The following is a 17,568-nucleotide window of genomic DNA, read 5'->3' as shown; positions in this document are numbered from 1 at the left end:
GCTCTGCCATCGGAGCGCGACGGCGGCGGAGAGCTCTCGGCTGAAAAGTAGAACACTGAGTGCAGGAGTTGGTCGGTCAGGACCCAGACAAAGTAAGCACTACCAGTGGAGATCGGTGATCGAAAGCAGCCGATCACACCGGGTGCACTTTTTAAAGCCCGTCAAGGGACGGGACATGGACTCAAAAACCGGCCGGGAACGAACGAGGTCCCGCGGCCGCAGCTACCGGGAGCCCCTGGAGCTGAACAAAAAAATTATTTATTTAATTTTTTTTTTCGACGAAAAATGACACACGAAAAAATAAAAAAACAAAGTAAGCACAGCGACCGAGAAAAAAACACTCAGCCGCGGTGTCAGAAGGCAAAATAGAAGAGAGCACAAATTCCACAGGGCTTCTGGCTCCGCGGAAAAAACTGAACTGAAGACCACGAGGTGAGGATGCGCCCTCTAGTGGGCAAGAAGGCATGCACATGCGTGGTGCAGCATAGCAAACTTGAAACTTCAATCAAGTTTGCTTGAAAAGCTGTCCGCGCTGGGGCTCCGTAGATGACGTCACCCACATGTGAGAATATCATGCCTGCTTGTCCTGGGATAAAACTGCTTTCCAAATTAAGAGCCTCACCCTAGTAATGGGGTATCACGGTGGGGGCTGCTTTGCTGCATCAGGACTTGGACAACTATCATTTGATGGAACCATGAATTCTACTTTATATCAGAAAATTCTAGAGAAGAATGTCAGCCCATCCGTGAGTTAAAGCTGAGCTGAAAGTGGAAAAGTAAATTTAATATATGACTTAAGGGATTTTGCATTTTAAACAAAGATTACATACAAACTTAAACCTTATTGAAATATTGTTGCATTAATTGAAGCAACCTGTTCATGTGTGAAAACCTCCAAATGTCTCAGCTTTAAACAGCTCAGTATGGAAGAATGGACCAAAATTCCTCTGATGCAACATGAAAGACTCATTAACAGATATGGGAAATATTTAGCTGAAGTTATTGCTGCTCAAGGAGATGCTACCAGTTAATGAATGAAAAGTTCAAATCCTTTCCACACACACACAGACTGTGGTCTAAATCACTGTTCTTCAACCGCCGGTCCGCAGACCGGTGCCGGTCCGCAGAAAATTTCTGCCGGTCCGCGCAGGGCCGGCGAGATCTACAAATTAAATTTCCTGTCGGGCAAATGTTCCCCTTTCCCTTCCAGGGCCGGCGTTAGGATCGGCTGCGGTATGGCTACAAACGGACGGCAAAAAGAAAGACAGAAGCTGCGGGACTTTTCCTCTTGCCTGCATCGCTATAGGCTCTGCCAATCTTGATCCCGCCCCCCTCTGAAGTGACTTCCTGTTTTTGAGGGGCAGGATTGAGACCGGCAGAACTTGTAGCAAATAACAATGCAGGCAAGAGGAAAGGTCCCGCAGTTTCGGTCTTCATTCTAGCCATCTGATTTCTAGCCAATTGAAGGTAGGGTAGATTTTGTTTTTGTTATTGCTGCCAAGTTTAGCAGGATCAGAGTCGAAGGCAGGGCTGATAGCAATCGATTGCTGGAAGAGTGGATCGGGGCCAGCAACCAAGGGAGGAAATAACAGATGCTGGATTATGAGGAGAGGGAAAAATGTGATATAGGTATTGTGGGAAGGGGATGATAGACCCAGGAGGGGGGATTGGTGTGACAGAAGGGAGATGGTGGATCCCGTTGGGGGAGGATAGTTATTGGAACTAGGTGGGAGTTGGAAGAATAGGGACACAAAGACAGATGCTAGACCTTGCAGGGGGTAGAGAGACATGGAAAATGCTGAACAGGAGGGTGGAGTATGAAGACAGAAGTAAGATGTTGGACATGGGTAGAAGGAGTAGGGAGACAGAGGGGATATGCTGGACATGGTGAAGGGGGAATAGGGAGACAAGGAGAAGTTGCTGAATAAGGAATGGAGGGAGTGGGGTGATGGAAGATATCTGCTGGATTAAGATGGGGAAAAGAGGGGAGGTACTGGAATCATAACTGAGGCTTGTGCGGATGGGATCAGATGGTTTGCGGGGACCGAGCTTGTAGAGACGGGGCGGAATTGTGTTTTTTTAATTTCAGTCTTAGTAGTTTGCCGGTCCACAAAATAATTCTTTTATTTCTGCCGGTCCACGGGTGTAAAAAGGTTGAAAAACACTGGTCTAAATAATCAAAATATATAGCCTTTTTGTGGGAGTTATTTTCACAGTGTGGTTATCCTTCTCTGGTTTCAGGACTTAGATTTCAATTTAACCACTCTAGGGGCTTCACAAACCTTTTCTCAACTCTGCATGTTCACTGGATACTTGCACTTATACGCTAGACTCTAAGAAAGCTTGCTTATGAAATACGAGTATCACTGAAAATAGTTTCTTTGCATAACCTAGACCTGTTCCTGGCCTTCAAGGACTAACGAGGAAAAGACCTGTTATTGGATAAGCAGATATACTAGTGATCCTTGGTTGTTTCAGACTTGTTGACCCCCTTTTTTTTTTTCTAGTAAAGAGATTACGGTGCTGTGCAGAATTAAATAACTCTTTGTAGATTATACAGGATTTTCAAAATTAAAGTATATAGACAGTTTCATTTTAAAAATTACCCCTGGGAAAGTAAAGCAAGCACACAGTTCCAAACTCTTGTCAAATGGCACTGCATATGTACTTCTAGCATATGTTTAGGCTCTACAATTCCTGTAGATAAGTGTGTGTGTGTGTGTGTGTGTGTGGGGGGGGGGTTGGTTATCAAGCTGCAGGATTAACCAACCTGTAGTATTTCAGTTCTGCAGGTTGCTGAACCCCATTTTAAAGGTATAATGCTTCTTGTAAGTCACCTCAAAAGTGGCATTAATCCAGTGGCCTGGGAATATATAGCATGTAAATATCACTGTAGGAAATTAAGCTAGACTACGTTAGGGCTCTTTAAGTAGCATTAAGGGTCAAAGAATGCAAATTAAAGCCCAAACAGATTGATAACTTTCCCCATAAAAGCTCACATCTTTAAAAATTACCCTCTCTGGGCTATTACCCCCTATCCTCGAAAGACCTACTGTTTTAGTGTTGTTGCTGCAGACAGAGATTTAGGTATGCCTTGTCTGTTCTCTCCATGTAAAACCTGTCGGTGAAGGTTGTTCATTTCAACTACATCATAGTCCAGCAGTCCCAAACGGCCTAGTTCAGGAAACAAATGTATTTAGTTCTGTTAATTAGAAGCTTTAATAAGACATGAACAGAACACATATGGCACTCTCTCACTATAAATAATTTTGAAAGGAAACAGATTCCCCCCCCCAAAAAAAACACAAAACCAAAACAACAACCACCCAACAAACTATAAATATTTGCATTTGCTTCTTCTCCTTATACCTTTCCCATAGAAAATCACACACATAGGGATCACTTCTTGATAGCGCACCAATGCTATTATCATACCTTATGTATTACAGGGCCCATCCCTGCAGTAGATAATCATAATGATGCCAGCGTGCACTATTAGTACATCAGACCATAGGTTTAAAAATGCAATTGATATGTGTTTCATAGTTTATTTAAAATTGGATTACACGCCTATCAAAATTCTAGATGAGAATACAATACAGTGCTCTCCCGTGAATTCACGGTCGGTGGTTCGTGGGTCCCTGTCATTCGCGGTATTTTCCGACCACGAACCGCCGACCAGGAGAGGACAGCTGGAGAGGCAGGAAAGGGCAGCCGGAGCGCCGGCGAGTGAAGGAAATCTCTTGCTGTATGCTCCGACCACCTCTTCCTGTACTAAAGTCGGGCCTCACCAATCAGGAGCTGCTTTGACACACAGATATCAACAATGAATATTCATGAGAAAGACTTTTGCATACATTGCCTCCATGGCATGCAAATCTCTTTCATTAATATTTATTGTGGATATCCTGAAAACCTGACTGGCTAGGGCAGGGACATAGCCACGGGCAGATCTAGATGGGCCTAGCCAGCCCAGTTTGAGCTCCCAGAACTGACACGGATGCCACATAGTCTGCACTCAAGCTCTGGCAATGCCCAGGAACGAGCTTTGCTATCAGGGAAGAAGTCCCTGAGTCACCAAAAGTAGGTGCCCTGAAAAAGGGTTCCCCTCCCAACTACACACCTCTGACATTGAGAATTTGTCTTCACCCAGGCAGAGCTCAAAATCAAATTTACATTAAAATTAATGAAAACAACTTACAACGTGCAAAACAATCCACTTTCTTAAAACAAATGATAAATACTTGTGAATCTTTCATCTGCTCTTAATCTTCCTTAGTTAATAAAACAAAAGTTCAACTTACCAATGCCAGCAGCAGCCAAGTACTGTGCTAAAGGACAGCCCAGGCCTCCACAGCCCACAATCAAAACTGAGGATTTTGACAGGTTTAGCTGACCTGAAACAGCAAATATTCTGTTAAGGTCATCATATAGGATGATACGAAGAAAAAAAACTGTGAGGATAATTTTATAACAGAGTACCTAGGTTACTACAACAAGAAGGTGCTTATTTTTAGCCTATGTCTCTTTAGCACAAATCCAGTACAAATAGTGCCTAGATTGTGAGTACAGATATTTATACCTGGTCAGGAGCAGGTTTAAATGTTAGTACACAAAATATGTGTGTACTAGTCTGTTACATTAACGGGTGCTAGAACATATGTGTGTGTGTCTGTGTATTTCTTTCTCTCTCTCTCCTTAGCTGCTTTCTGTATTTCTGTTTTTCTTTCTTTCTTTTTCCTTGGCTGTCCACCACCACCTGTCCTGCTCCCCATGTCCATTCTCCCTTCCTTTTACCTCCCCTGTGTCCACCACCACCCCTTCACTGCTCTCCTTATCCAGCAGCAGCCCTTCTCGGAGACAAGAAGACTTCATTTAAGGAATGGAAAAGGTAAAAAAACGGACAAAAACTGGAAAAAGCACAAACAACATCAAAGCAGGTGCTATAAGGCGGTAAGAGGGGCCAAAAGAGGCTACGAGGAAAAAATAGCCAAGGAGGCAAAAAACGTCAAGCTGTTCTTTCAATATATTAAGGTGAAACGACCCGCGAAGGAAGCAGTTGGATGACCATGAAATAAAGGGAGTGCTAAAGGAGGACAAAGCAATCGCTTGCAAACTGAACACATTTTTTGCATTTGTATTTACCAGAGGATACACACAACATACCGGAAGCCGACAGGCTATACTTAGGAAAGGAAGACGGGAAACTGACAGGACTGATGGTCAGTCTAGAAGAGATATGTAGGCAGGTTGATAGGATTAAAAATGATAAATCCCTGGGACTGGATGGCATCCATCTGAGGGTAATCAAGAAACTGAAAGGGGCTATAGCTGAACTGCTTCAACTAAGAGCCAATCTGTCGATCAAATGAGGAAGGATTCCGGAAGACTGGAAAGTAGCAAATGTTATGCCAATCTTCAAGAGAAGTTTGAGGGGAGATCTGGGAAGCTACAGACCGGGAAAGATAGTAGAGGCGCTGATAAAGGACCGCATCATTGATCACCTTGATGGACACAATCTGATGAGGACCAGCCAGCACGGCTTCAGCAAAGGAAGATCTTGCTTGACGAACTTGCTGCACTTCTTCGAGGGAGTAAACAGTCAGATAGACAAGGGTGACCCGGTCTACATGGTATATCTAGATTTTCAGAAGGTGTTCGATAACGTTCCACAAGAACACTTACTTCGAAAAATTACGAGCCCTGGAATCTAGGGTGATATATTCACATGGATTAAAAACTGGTTGGTGGATATGAAACAGAGAGTGGAGGTGAATGGACAATACTCGGACTGGAAAAGCGTCATGAGTGGAGTGCCGCAGGGTTTGGTGCTTTGTTCCTTTGCTCTTCAACATATTGTGACCAGTCAGGCTCCGTGCCTGCCAAGGTCCCTGTGGGTGCTGGGAGGAAAGGGGATAGGAAACCCAAAAAGGGGATGCCCAGGGCCCGGCCCAGTCACTATGTGGATTTCCCCAAGCCTACTAACCATCCAGAATCAGGGGCTGGGAAAATTTGTCACACACCTCGGGAACACAGTAGTACTAGGACTCAGGAGGGCAAAGACAGAACTAAGAGCACACAGAGAAAACAGTATCCAGGTCACCACCAGGGGAGCCAGAGATACTAGATCCCTGCTGACTCAGGCAGAGCAGGGCATGTCCCTTCCCTAGAAAAGCCAGCAATCTGGAACAAGCTGTTGGGCAGGATTGGGAGAAAGCTGAGGTCTCTCTCTCCTGAGGACCTCATTGGCTCAAGCAGGGGTAATGGCTGTACACCCATGGAGGTAGAAGCTGGTGCACCTCCAGAACCACCAGTACCTGAAGATGAAACTGCCATGGAACTGCAGGGAGAACTGCCTGATGAGGAACTAGCTCTGTTTCCAGAACCGATGGAAGTAGGCTTGTCAACTAGGTGCAAGGACTAAGCCTTAAGCTGTTTTTGAACTCTTTTGGACTCTATGCATTTATTTTGTTTAAGAAGCTGAAAGTGCCTTTTTTGTGAGGAGAGGTTTGCCAACACCTGGGTGGGATTTTTGAATGCTGTTGTGACCTTTTGGTCAGGCAAACCTAAGGCACTCTCCTATTCCCAGCAGTGCTCTAAAGTCTGCTGGAGGCTTTGCTATTTAGAAACTGTTTGAGTTTTGTACAGCAAAGCAGAGAACTGTACTCTCTTGTACAACCTGCTAAGGAGTAGGCTGTGAAGGCCCTGTGAGAAAGAAGCTCTGAGGAGAGCAGAACCACAGAGCAAATTAATGACTTTGGTGAGGAGAAAATCCTGAGCTTTTCTCAGAGTTTTCCTTTTGAGTATTGTTTTCTTTGGATTTTTGCAAGTGACATTATTTGATTTGGAATTTTGCCATTGGTCATTCTGACATTAAATTTTCTTTTGAAGAACCAAACTGAAGCTGTGTGCATTGGTTATGTGGGTTTTTTTTTTGTTTGTTTCATTTATTAAAGCAGTCTCAGCAGGCTGACTCCCTATTGGGTCACACGCCAGTGCACTTTTTGTATGTAGCCACTGAGAGCGCTGCTGAGACCCGGCCTAGAGCTGCAGTGTGGCTACAACATTTATAAATGACCTAGAAATTGGCACGACGAATGAGGTAGTTAAATTTGCTGACGATACAAAGTTATTCAGAGCTCCTCTGGAGTCTTGTCATAGGGGAAAACACTCTCCAGGGATTCAAGGCAAAGTTAGACAAGTTCCTGCTGAACCGGAACGTACGCAGGTAGGGCTAGTCTCAGGGCGCTGGGCACGATGGACCACTGCTCTGACCCAGCAGTGGCAATTCTTATGTTCTTAGTGAGGACACAGAAGGATTGCGAAGACCTACAAAGAGACAAATATATTTGAGGAATGGGTTCTAAAATGGCAAATGAGGTTCAAAATGGTTAAGTGCAAAGTGATGCATGTCGGTAACAAAAATCATATGCATGAATACAGGATGTCTGGAGCTATACTCTAAGAGAGCCCCTAGGAAAGAGACTTGGGAGTACTTGTAGACAAGTCAACGAAACCGTCCGTGCAATGTGCTGTGGCAGCGAAAAGGGCAAAAAAATGCTAAGAATTATTAAGAAGGGAATCAAAAACAGATCTGAAAAGGTTATCATGCTGTTATACTGGGTCATGGTATGCCCCCACCTGGAATACTGCATCCAACACTGGTAGCCGTACATGAAAAAGAACATAGTACTACTCGAAAGAGTCCAGAGAAGAGCGACAAAAATGGTTAATGGACTGGGGGAGTTGCCCTACGAGAGGCTAGAGAAACTGGGCCTCTTCTTTGAGAAGAGAAGACTGAGAGGGGACATGATTGAAACATTCAAGATATTGAAGGGAATTGACTTAGTAGAGAAAGAGAGACTGTTCACCCTCTCCAAGGTGAAGAGAACAAGAGAGCACTCGCTAAAGTCAGAAGGGAAAAGATTCCGTACAAACGTAAGGAAGGTCTTCTTCACTCAGAGAGTGGTAGAAATCTGGAATGCTCTTCCAGAGGCTGTTATAGGAGAAAGCACCCTCCAGTGATTCAAGAAAAGGTTAGAAAAGTTCCTGCTGAACCAGAACGTACGCAGGTAAGGCTAGACTCAAATACGTCCCTGGGCTTTGACCTAAGGGCCGACGCGTGAGAAGACTGTTGGGCACGATGGACCACTGGTCTGACCTTGCAGCAGCAATTCTTATGTCCTTATGTTCATACATGTATACTTTTGCTTTGAAAATCAGGCAAGGGAAACTTGTCACTGTGACAACATCGGTATAATAACTAGCTAGGCTTCCAAGGTCACAAAAATAAGCAGTTTTGTGCTGGCTTAGAACCCATCATTGTAATATGCATTTATTTTTCTAAAATGGATGTTTACGCTGCACCCACCTAACGCATAAATGTCCATTTTTCATGTATGTTAGAATAGGCTCTGTTTTGGCAGAATTTATTCTAAAATACACATCTCAATTCATTCTTCTACAAACTGTCTAAAATGGGGCTGTTAATATACACAAATAGATAAGTTCTAGAACTGATTTCCAGATCAAATAGTAAAAGCAGTTAATGTAGCTGGGTTTTAAAAATGAAGGTTTCAACACCCATGTTCGACTCAATGAGATTAATTTTTTACAGTTGTAACCTTTGCGTTGGGACTTACTTTTTAACATATGATTTTCTTTGTATACTTGGCATGTAACTCTACTGCTCATATACTTTTTGTGGTCGTTGTTTATATTGTATCTGTTTTATTGTTATTATATATATTTATAAAAATAAAAAGACTTAAAAAAAAAAATTTAAGTTTCAAAAAATCGCAAAAACATATGGCTCAATAATTCAGTTGTAGAGATTCCAAACGCTCATAGAAATCCTATGAGCTTCGGAGCATTTAGCGCTCCAGACCATGGTAGAAACCTCTACCATAGCAGAGGGCCTATATGAATTATTACTATTCGTTTGGAATAAATTAGAAGGAAATTAGCAACAAAATGTCTGTCTGTGTTTTGTAAAACTAAGACCAAAACTAGTTTCACACATATGTACTTTAAAATAATATGAGACCATCTTTGGAATATATTAAATAATGTAAAAGTTAATCACTTACCCTTCCTTTTACAAAACCGCTAAATTGTTTTTTAGTGCCGGCAAGCGCACTGCATGCTACGTACTGCTCCGACACTCATAGGATTTGCACATTTTGCACTATTCTATAACACTATGCACCTAAATCTCAAAAGGCACAACCCAAAAGGACATAACCAGGGGACGGACAGAGGTGGACCAAGGGGGTTCTGAAAATTTGAGCACAGTGTTATACTAGGATATGTGCCCAACTTACTTGCCAGGATTTGCACCAGGTTTCAGCAGGTGTCAATTGCAGCACACAAACCCTCCCTTTTACAAAATCGCCCAAGAGATTTTTAGTGCTGGTCGGTGTGCTGAATCCTCTGCAATGCTCTGACAGTCATAGAATTCGTATGAGCGTCAGAACAGCGCAGAGCATTCAGCGTGTCATCCGGCACTAAAACCCTCTTGCGCAGTTTTGAAAAAAGGGGGGGAGGGGGGAGAAGATAGGCGCGGTAATTGGTGCTTCATGCTATGCTATAAAGAGCACTCACCCTTTAAGGTGTTCAGCACTGATTTTTGAGCTTGGCCCTATCTGGTTCAGTAAAAACTGCTGACATCACTAAAAGATTAAAAACAAAAAATATAAATGAATATGTATGAATACGTATATGAATTATTGTGTGATTTTGGCTTTCTTAGTGCATCGCAAACTGTGTGCTGCGAGAAGCCAGTTGACTGCTTATAGGATGTGCCTGCGCCTGTGCCTTTTTCCTCCTCGCCAGCGCCTCTGCTCCTTTTCACCTCTTCCTCTGCAGCACTCACGCCCCCTTACCGATAATGGGAGACACAGGGCCACAGCTGGAGGGCATCCATGCATGAGGGGACATTGATCCAGAAGATATAGCCTAGTCATAACTTTTGCCCCTTTGAGGGCTCTGTAACCAGGAGTTTCATGTCTGGGTGCCAAGGAAAGGACATGGGCTGAGATCAGACCCTACTCAAAAGAGAACAATAAGATGGCTGAGGTAAATGAATCTTGAGCTCACAAAGAGACTCAGTAATAAACTAAACTAAACTAAAACTTAACCTTATATACCGGGTCTTCAACACGGATAACAACAAATTGAAAAAACAGAGAATGTCTGGCAGGGACGAAAACTTGAACAGCCGCCGTAGAGAGGGATCTTTTTCCAGGTCTGTGGATGGGACTCAATCCTGATCCTGAACATACAAGGCCGAATCTCCCATCAGTGAAGCCTTGCTTTGAGACAGTAAGGGTAACAAGACTCATCTGTTATCCCCTGACTCTCTATCCGACTGACAATCAGTCAGGGAGGAGCTTTGCTCCCATAGAAGAAGCGTTCTGAGGATTCTTAGAGGTGTGTGCTGAGGGTTGCTCTTCAGCGGACCTATATCATATATTTTGGCCATGTGCATATGGCAGCCAGAGCTGATTAATAAACTCTGGGTTAAAATCTTAGTAGGCAACTTTCCTTCCTCTTTAGAAGGGAGCAGACGCCTCTTCTTTGGCTGTGGAGCCTCTGTGCCAGTTTGGCCCGCCATGCCATTGTTCCGGGGCACCTGGGGAAATTTTCACTTCCCTAACAGGTTCAAAAGCTGTGTGCCATGCTCCAAAGACCACATGGGACCTAAACTTGAAGTTTCCGCCTCCCCACTTTGCTCGACATGGCATAATGGTATTAAAATAAAAAAATGAGACACTATTTCATTTGTATCAAAAAACAGTACAGTACATATATATATATATATATGTTGATTTCATTTACATTTTATGTTTGGGATTGTCAGCAACAAAGAAGTACCCAGCAGCCCCCCAGGGAAAAAAGGAACACCCAAAAACAAACACCGTGGAGTCAATGTTCTTGATAAAAATACTTGTGCATCTCTCAAATTGGCATTGTTCCAGTACTGGATTACTCTGAGGCAATATATTCTGAAATTTTTGTTTAGAGACATCGCACTCTTCATTTGATTTTTATGCTCATCATCAGGACCCCTGATGAAGGTTTGCCGAAACACGGACTGTGTTGGGTCTGACAATTTGGCACTGATATTTACAAGCTGGTTTTGGACTGATTTAATTTATGTACCTATGTGACTTTTAATGGTTATACATATTTAATAAACTTTGGACCCATTTATCTGCTTCTTCTGCGACATCCAGAAGCTATTGTTACACTATAATTTCAATCTTGGCCACTCAGTGCATTAAGGACCAGATGCACTAAAGTCAGTGATCTTCTAACTATCGTTGCTAAACCAGTTTTGACTGGTTTAACGACAATTGCCTTTACCGACCCGATGCAGAAAATGGATTACTGCATGATTTTCTGCACGATTGCTCATTCTCCAATCCGACCATACAAATAAACTCATTGAAATGCCATGTAAACTAACAGAGTGATTGATGCTCTAACATGGCTTCTTGATGCACAAAAAAAATCTGATAGTTTTAATCGATCCCAAAAAAAGCGACTAGTCAAGACCAGTCGCTTACCTGTCTAACCATAGTATAGATCTTTTTTTTTTTTAATATACACAGATGCTGTGCATACTACACAATCACAATATATGCCCCATTAAAGAAAAAACACCCCCGCCGATGATGGCCCTCACTGATGCCCCTCCCCTGACAAACTGACACCCCCCTGCGGCAGCAAAAACGGCAGGAGTGATGTCCACACCCCTCTGCCATACCGACCCCCTCACCTACGAGAGAGAAACTGGCATGAAGGATGCCCACTCCCTCCTGCCATGGCAACTCCCCCCTGCGCAAGAGAAAATTGGCAGTAGGGATGCCCACTACATCCTGCCAACAGATGCTCCCCCAAAACCCCCCATACCTTTTTCCTAAGATGGATGCAGGAGGGAAACACGGTCCCTCCAACTTCAAGGCCCATTGATCCAAAATGGCAGCCCTTCTTTCCTCAGTGCATCATGCAATGCATGGGGAGGGGCCCAAGACCCTGATTGGCTCAGACACCTAAGGCTCCTCCCCAAAAGGAGGGTCCTTAGGTGTGAGCCAATTAGGGCCTTGGGAAGGCCTGCCATTTTGGACAGGTGGGCCTTGAAGGTGGAGGGACCGTGCTTCCCTCCTGCTTCTATCTTCGGAAAAAAGTACTTGAGGGAGTGGGGGGATGGGTGAAGGGGAGGGTAGGGAATGATTTGGGAGGGCCTCCGTTAGCAGAAGGGAGTGGGAATCTCTCCTGCCAATTTTATTTCACAGAGGGGTTCGGCATGGCAGGAGGGTGTGGGTATCCCTCCTGCCATTTTTTTTCTCATGGAGGCGGCATGGCAGGAGGGAATGGGCAGTCCTCCTGCCGATTTTCGCTAGTGTAGGGGGGGAGATTCCTGATGCCGTGTTCGTCAGCATGGAGGGCAGTCATCAGCTGGGGGTGGGCCTTTATTTTATTTTTTTTAATGGGGCAGATATTGCGTGTGTCATTTAAAACAAACAAAAAAAAAGGTTTCCTACCCCAAATAGCTGAGTGGCAGACGGCTGCTTTCGGGGCTTCCCCTGCCTCTCAGCTGTTCGGGCTTCCCCTGCTGGCTCTGCGCATGTGTGAGAGCTGCTCTCACAGAAATCAATCGGACGAGAGAGTAAGGGATTCTGATGAACATCCGCATGAATTATTTACATGCAAACTATTTAGTGTATCAATAGCTCTTTTTGAATTGGCCAAAAATTGGATTGGAGCAAACCCACATGATCTTACCGATCCTCTTTAGTGTATCTAGCCCTAAATGTCAAAAAGGATTGTTGTAGGCTGGGCATGTATATAGGTCACCACAGGCCAGGCGTAGGACCTACTAAGGCCATAGGAAAGATCAAAGATCAGGATTCAGATTTAGATGCATGTGCCTCGCTCTATTGCCAGACAGGCTGCAGCTGAGGTTGCTGGAGATGATTGGGGTGGGCAATGGGGAAAGGCTAAGGCAGCTACCTGCCCTCAGCAACCACAACTGCACCTTCAGCCTCTTTCTACTGCCCACCTTACTAGAGCAGCAACAGCATTAGTCCCTCTCTATTGCCCTCCCATCCCTGTGGCTGCTGGGGGTGGGTAGTTGACACCAAATTCTATCCCTCCCTTTCTAAGCACATCACCAAAACTGTTATCCCCTCGCTTCCCTTATCTTCCATTTAGATTGCTGTGGCCTATTCCACAGTCTGCCTCATTAATTGCCACTGTTCACCAAAATCTATTCTAAGCATAAGTTTTAACCGTTAAAATAATAAGTAGCTTGAAATCACCCATTATTACATATTACCCTATAGGTCAAAGGTGCAAAAAAGACTAACAAAACTTATACAAATGCAAGGATATAAACGAAACATTTAAAAGTTTTCTAATTATCTTCCAGGTGTAAACCCTTTACACTACAAGTTCTGACAGAAGCATATAACCTCTAACAAATATAAATGCACATTTATTATTACATACCTTTGACACCCAGCTCTGGGAGAACAAGCTGTCTGCTGTATCTTAATATAGCTTTGTTACTGAGGGAAATTTTTGCTTCCAACAAGGGCAACTCCGTCACTAGATTATGTAGCACTGGCAGTGAAGAATCACTGGAGCCATCCTAATAAAAACATGGAGAGACCCAGATAAATTCCCTTAAATGAAACTAATTTATATGAAGGTTAGTGGTGTTTTAGAAAACCATCAAATATGAAAGGTTTCATTAGTGATTTTTTATATACTTAAGTATTTATATACCCCTTATTACCTAAGTGGTTTACATTCAGGTACTCAAGCATTGTTCCCTATCTGTACCGGTGGGCTCACATTCTATCTAATGTACCTGGGGCAATGGGGGATTAAGTGACTTGCCCAGGGTCACAAGGAGCAGCATGGGATTTGAACCTACAACCTCAGGGCGCTGAGGCTGTAGCTCTAACCACTGTGCCACACATTCCCCAATTTTAATAATAGGATCATAGACTAGGTAACATGTAAATGAGGTAATAAAAGAAAAACAATCCAAGAATAAAAGCAGCAAGGAGAAATTAGGTTCTTACCTGCTAATTTACTTTCTTTTAGCTTCTCCAGACCAGTAGAGGTTAACTTTACGATTGGGTATATATCTAATCATGACCAGCAGGTGGAGACTGAAAACAAAACTTTGGGACAGTATATCCTAGCCCCTCCTCTCTATTTCCCTCAGTCTGCCGAATAGCCAAGCAGAACCAAGAACTGGAAAACAACAGAGAGAAAAAACAATACTCCGAAAGGAGTAACAAATAACATACCCAAAAATGCTGTTGGAAAATGCAGAGGAGAAATTCCCGAAGGAAGAAGGTCCCCACAGCTCGCCAGCTAAGCCAGCCGAGCCACAGCCGCTGTTCTTCAATTCTCCCCGGCCCTAGAAAAATACTAGAACCCGCAGCAAAAACCAAAAACTGCCTGCGCAACAGCCCCAACAACAACAACAACAGACAGGGTGGGGACCTCTACTGGTCTGGAGAAGCTAAAAGAAAGTAAATTAGCAGGTAAGAACCTAATTTCTCCTTCTTTAGCACTCTCCAGACCAGTAGAGGTTAACTTTACGATTGGGACGTACCAAAGCAGTCCCTCTCACGGGCGGGACCCCCGAAGGGCCGATACCAGAACACGCTCACCGAACACCGCGTCCCGACGCGCCTGAACATCTACCCGATAATGCCGAACAAATGAATGCAAGGAGGACCAAACCGCAGCCTTACAAATATCCACCGGAGGCACGAGCGACGACTCAGCCCAAGAAGCCGCCTGACCCCTAGTGGAATGAGCCTTGAGAAACTCCGGAACCGGCTTCTGACTCAGAAGATAAGCGGAAGCAATCATCTCCTTGATCCAGCGCGCAATAGTAGCCTTAGAAGCGCCAGCCCCCCGACGAGGACCCGCCAGAAGCACAAAGAGATGATCGGAGCTCCGAAAATCCCGGGTCCGCTGCACATAAGCATGGAGGACCCGACCGACATCCAACTTGCGCAGCTGACGTTGCTCAGAAGAACCCTCCCGACTACCCAAGACCGGGAGGACCACCGATTGATTGACATGAAAAGGAGAAACTACCTTCGGCAGAAAGGAAGGAACAGGCCGCAAAACAACCCGCTCCTTCGAAAACTCCAGGAAGGGAGCCCTACAAGAGAAAGCCTGTAGCTCCGACACCCGTCTAGCGGAAGTAATGGCCACCAAAAAGACCGACTTCAGCGTAAGGTCCTTCAACGAACAGCCATCCAACGGCTCGAAAGGAGGGCGCACTAGAACAGAGAGAACCAGATTGAGATCCCAAGAGGGAATCGAGGGCCTTATGGGAGGCCTGAGCAACTTGGCCGCCCTAAGAAAGCGAATCACATCAGGAATGGCTGACAAACGCTGACCTGTCACCAGCCCCCGAAAAGCCGACAGGGCCGCCAGATGAACCCGAAGAGAAGACCAGGCCAGGCCCCTATCCAGGCCATCCTGCAAAAACTCTAGAATGTTAGGCAGAGAAGCGCGAAAGGAGACCACTCCCCGCGCTCGGCACCATTCCTCAAAAAGACGCCAAACCCGTACATAAGCCCGAGAGGTAGAAAGCCTCCGGGACCCCAAAAGTGTAGAGATCACCTTGTCGGAATATCCCTTCTTACTCAGGCGGCCCCTTTCAAGAGCCAAGCCGTAAGACAAAAGGGAGACGGGTCGAACATGGGAATGGGACCCTGCGTCAGAAGATCGCACCCGAGAGGCAGAGGAAGAGGATCCGCCACCAGATGCCTCACCAGATCCGCATACCACGGACGACGAGGCCAATCCGGAGCCACCAAAACCACCAGCCCCGGATGGCGAACAACGCGAAGCAGTACTCTGCCCACTAATGGCCAAGGAGGGAACACATACAACAGCCCCTCCGTTGGCCACGGTTGGACCAGAGCATCCAGACCCTCGGCCAGACCGTCCCTGCGACGACTGAAGAAGCGGGGTACTTTGGCGTTGCCACTTGTAGCCATCAGATCCATCAGGGGCTGCCCCCAAGCACGCACTAGCAACTGAAACGCCTCGGCGCCGAGACACCACTCTCCCGGATCCAAGAAGTGACGACTGAGGAAGTCCGCCTGAACGTTTTCTACCCCGGCAATGTGAGAGGCCGAGAGGTCCAGAAGATGCGACTCCGCCCAAACCATGAGCCGAGCCGCCTCCTGCGCCACCAGAGTGCTCTTGGTGCCCCCCTGACGATTGACATAAGCCACCGCCGTGGCATTGTCCGACAGGACTCTGACCGACTTGCCCAACAAAAGGGAGTGGAAAGCCAACAGCGCCAGCCGGACCGCCCTGGTCTCCAACACGTTGATCGACCAGGAGGCCTCCTCCGTGGACCAGGTTCCCTGAGCTGAGTGACCCAGGCACTGGGCCCCCCAACCCAGGAGACTCGCATCCGTAAGGAGCACCGTCCACTGCGGAAGATCCAGACCCACCCCCTGAACTAGGTGAGGGGTCCGGAGCCACCAACGCAGACTGCAGCGCGCCAAGCCTCGCAGGGGAACCGGAACATCCATCCCGTGCCTCTGGGGAGACCACCTCCGGAGCAGAGCATACTGGAGAGGACGCATGTGGGCCCGCGCCCACCTCACCACGTCCAGGGACGCCGCCATCGACCCCAGGACCTGGAGGAAATCTCGCGCCCGAGGACACCGGGACGCCAAAAGCAGGCGAATCTGAGACTGCAATTTGCTCACCCGGGCCTCTGGGAGGAAGACCTTCCCCAAGGAGGTGTCGAACAGCACCCCGAGGTACTCCAGACGCTGAGCCGGAACCAACCGACTCTTGGAAAGGTTGACCACCCAGCCCAGCGACCGGAGAAACTCCACCACCCGAGCCGTAACCCGGGAGCTTTCCTGCAACGACTTGGCCCGAATTAACCAGTCATCCAGGTAGGGGTGTACCAGGATGCCCTCCGACCGCAAGGCTGCCGCGACGACCACCATCACCTTGGTGAACGTCCGGGGAGCCGTGGCCAGCCCAAAGGGAAGCGCACAGAACTGATAGTGCCGACCCAAGATCGCAAAGCGCAGGAAACGCTGATGAGAGGCCCGAATAGGAACATGCAAGTAGGTCTCCGTCAGATCGAGAGAAGTGAGAAACTCCCCCGGCTGAACCGCCAGAATGACCGACCGCAGCGTTTCCATACGGAAAGAGGGAACCTTGAGAGCCCTGTTGACCCCTTTCAAATCGAGGATGGGCCGAAAAGTCCCCTCCTTCTTGGGCACCACAAAGTAAATGGAGTACCTGCCCGTGCCCCACTCCGGGGGGGGCACCGGAACTACTGCCCTGAGATCTAGCAAGCGCTGAAGGGTCTGGCGAAACGCCAGCGTCTTCCCAGGAGTCTGACATGGAGAAGCGAGGAAAAAATCCGGCAGAGAGCGGGCGAACTCCAGGGCATAACTGTCCCGCACCACCTCCAGGACCCACTGATCGGACGTGATCTCGGCCCATTTGGGAAAAAAGTCGCGCAGCCGGGCCCCCACCGGAACC

General features: G+C 46.4%; 1 protein-coding gene across 4 annotated transcripts in view; it reads right to left on the bottom strand.

Moving 5' to 3' along the window:
• The window catches only part of LOC117357330 (adenylyltransferase and sulfurtransferase MOCS3-like), a 117,251-nt gene that overhangs the window by 48,170 nt on the left and 51,513 nt on the right, over window positions 1-17,568 (bottom strand). For all 4 annotated transcript variants that reach the window (XM_033937725.1, XM_033937726.1, XM_033937724.1 and 1 more), the window contains 3 exons: window positions 13,516-13,657; window positions 4,305-4,397; window positions 3,054-3,174 (listed from right to left, as the gene is read on the bottom strand). In XM_033937725.1, the coding sequence (XP_033793616.1) occupies window positions 3,054-3,174; window positions 4,305-4,397; window positions 13,516-13,657 (356 nt within the window). The remainder of the gene's footprint in view (window positions 1-3,053; window positions 3,175-4,304; window positions 4,398-13,515; window positions 13,658-17,568) is intronic.

Source organism: Geotrypetes seraphini, chromosome 3 (genome assembly GCF_902459505.1).
Source record: "Geotrypetes seraphini chromosome 3, aGeoSer1.1, whole genome shotgun sequence".
NCBI lineage: Eukaryota > Metazoa > Chordata > Amphibia > Gymnophiona > Dermophiidae > Geotrypetes > Geotrypetes seraphini.
Note: the sequence above shows the minus strand (reverse complement) of the source record. Positions and strands in the feature narration are given on the sequence as shown.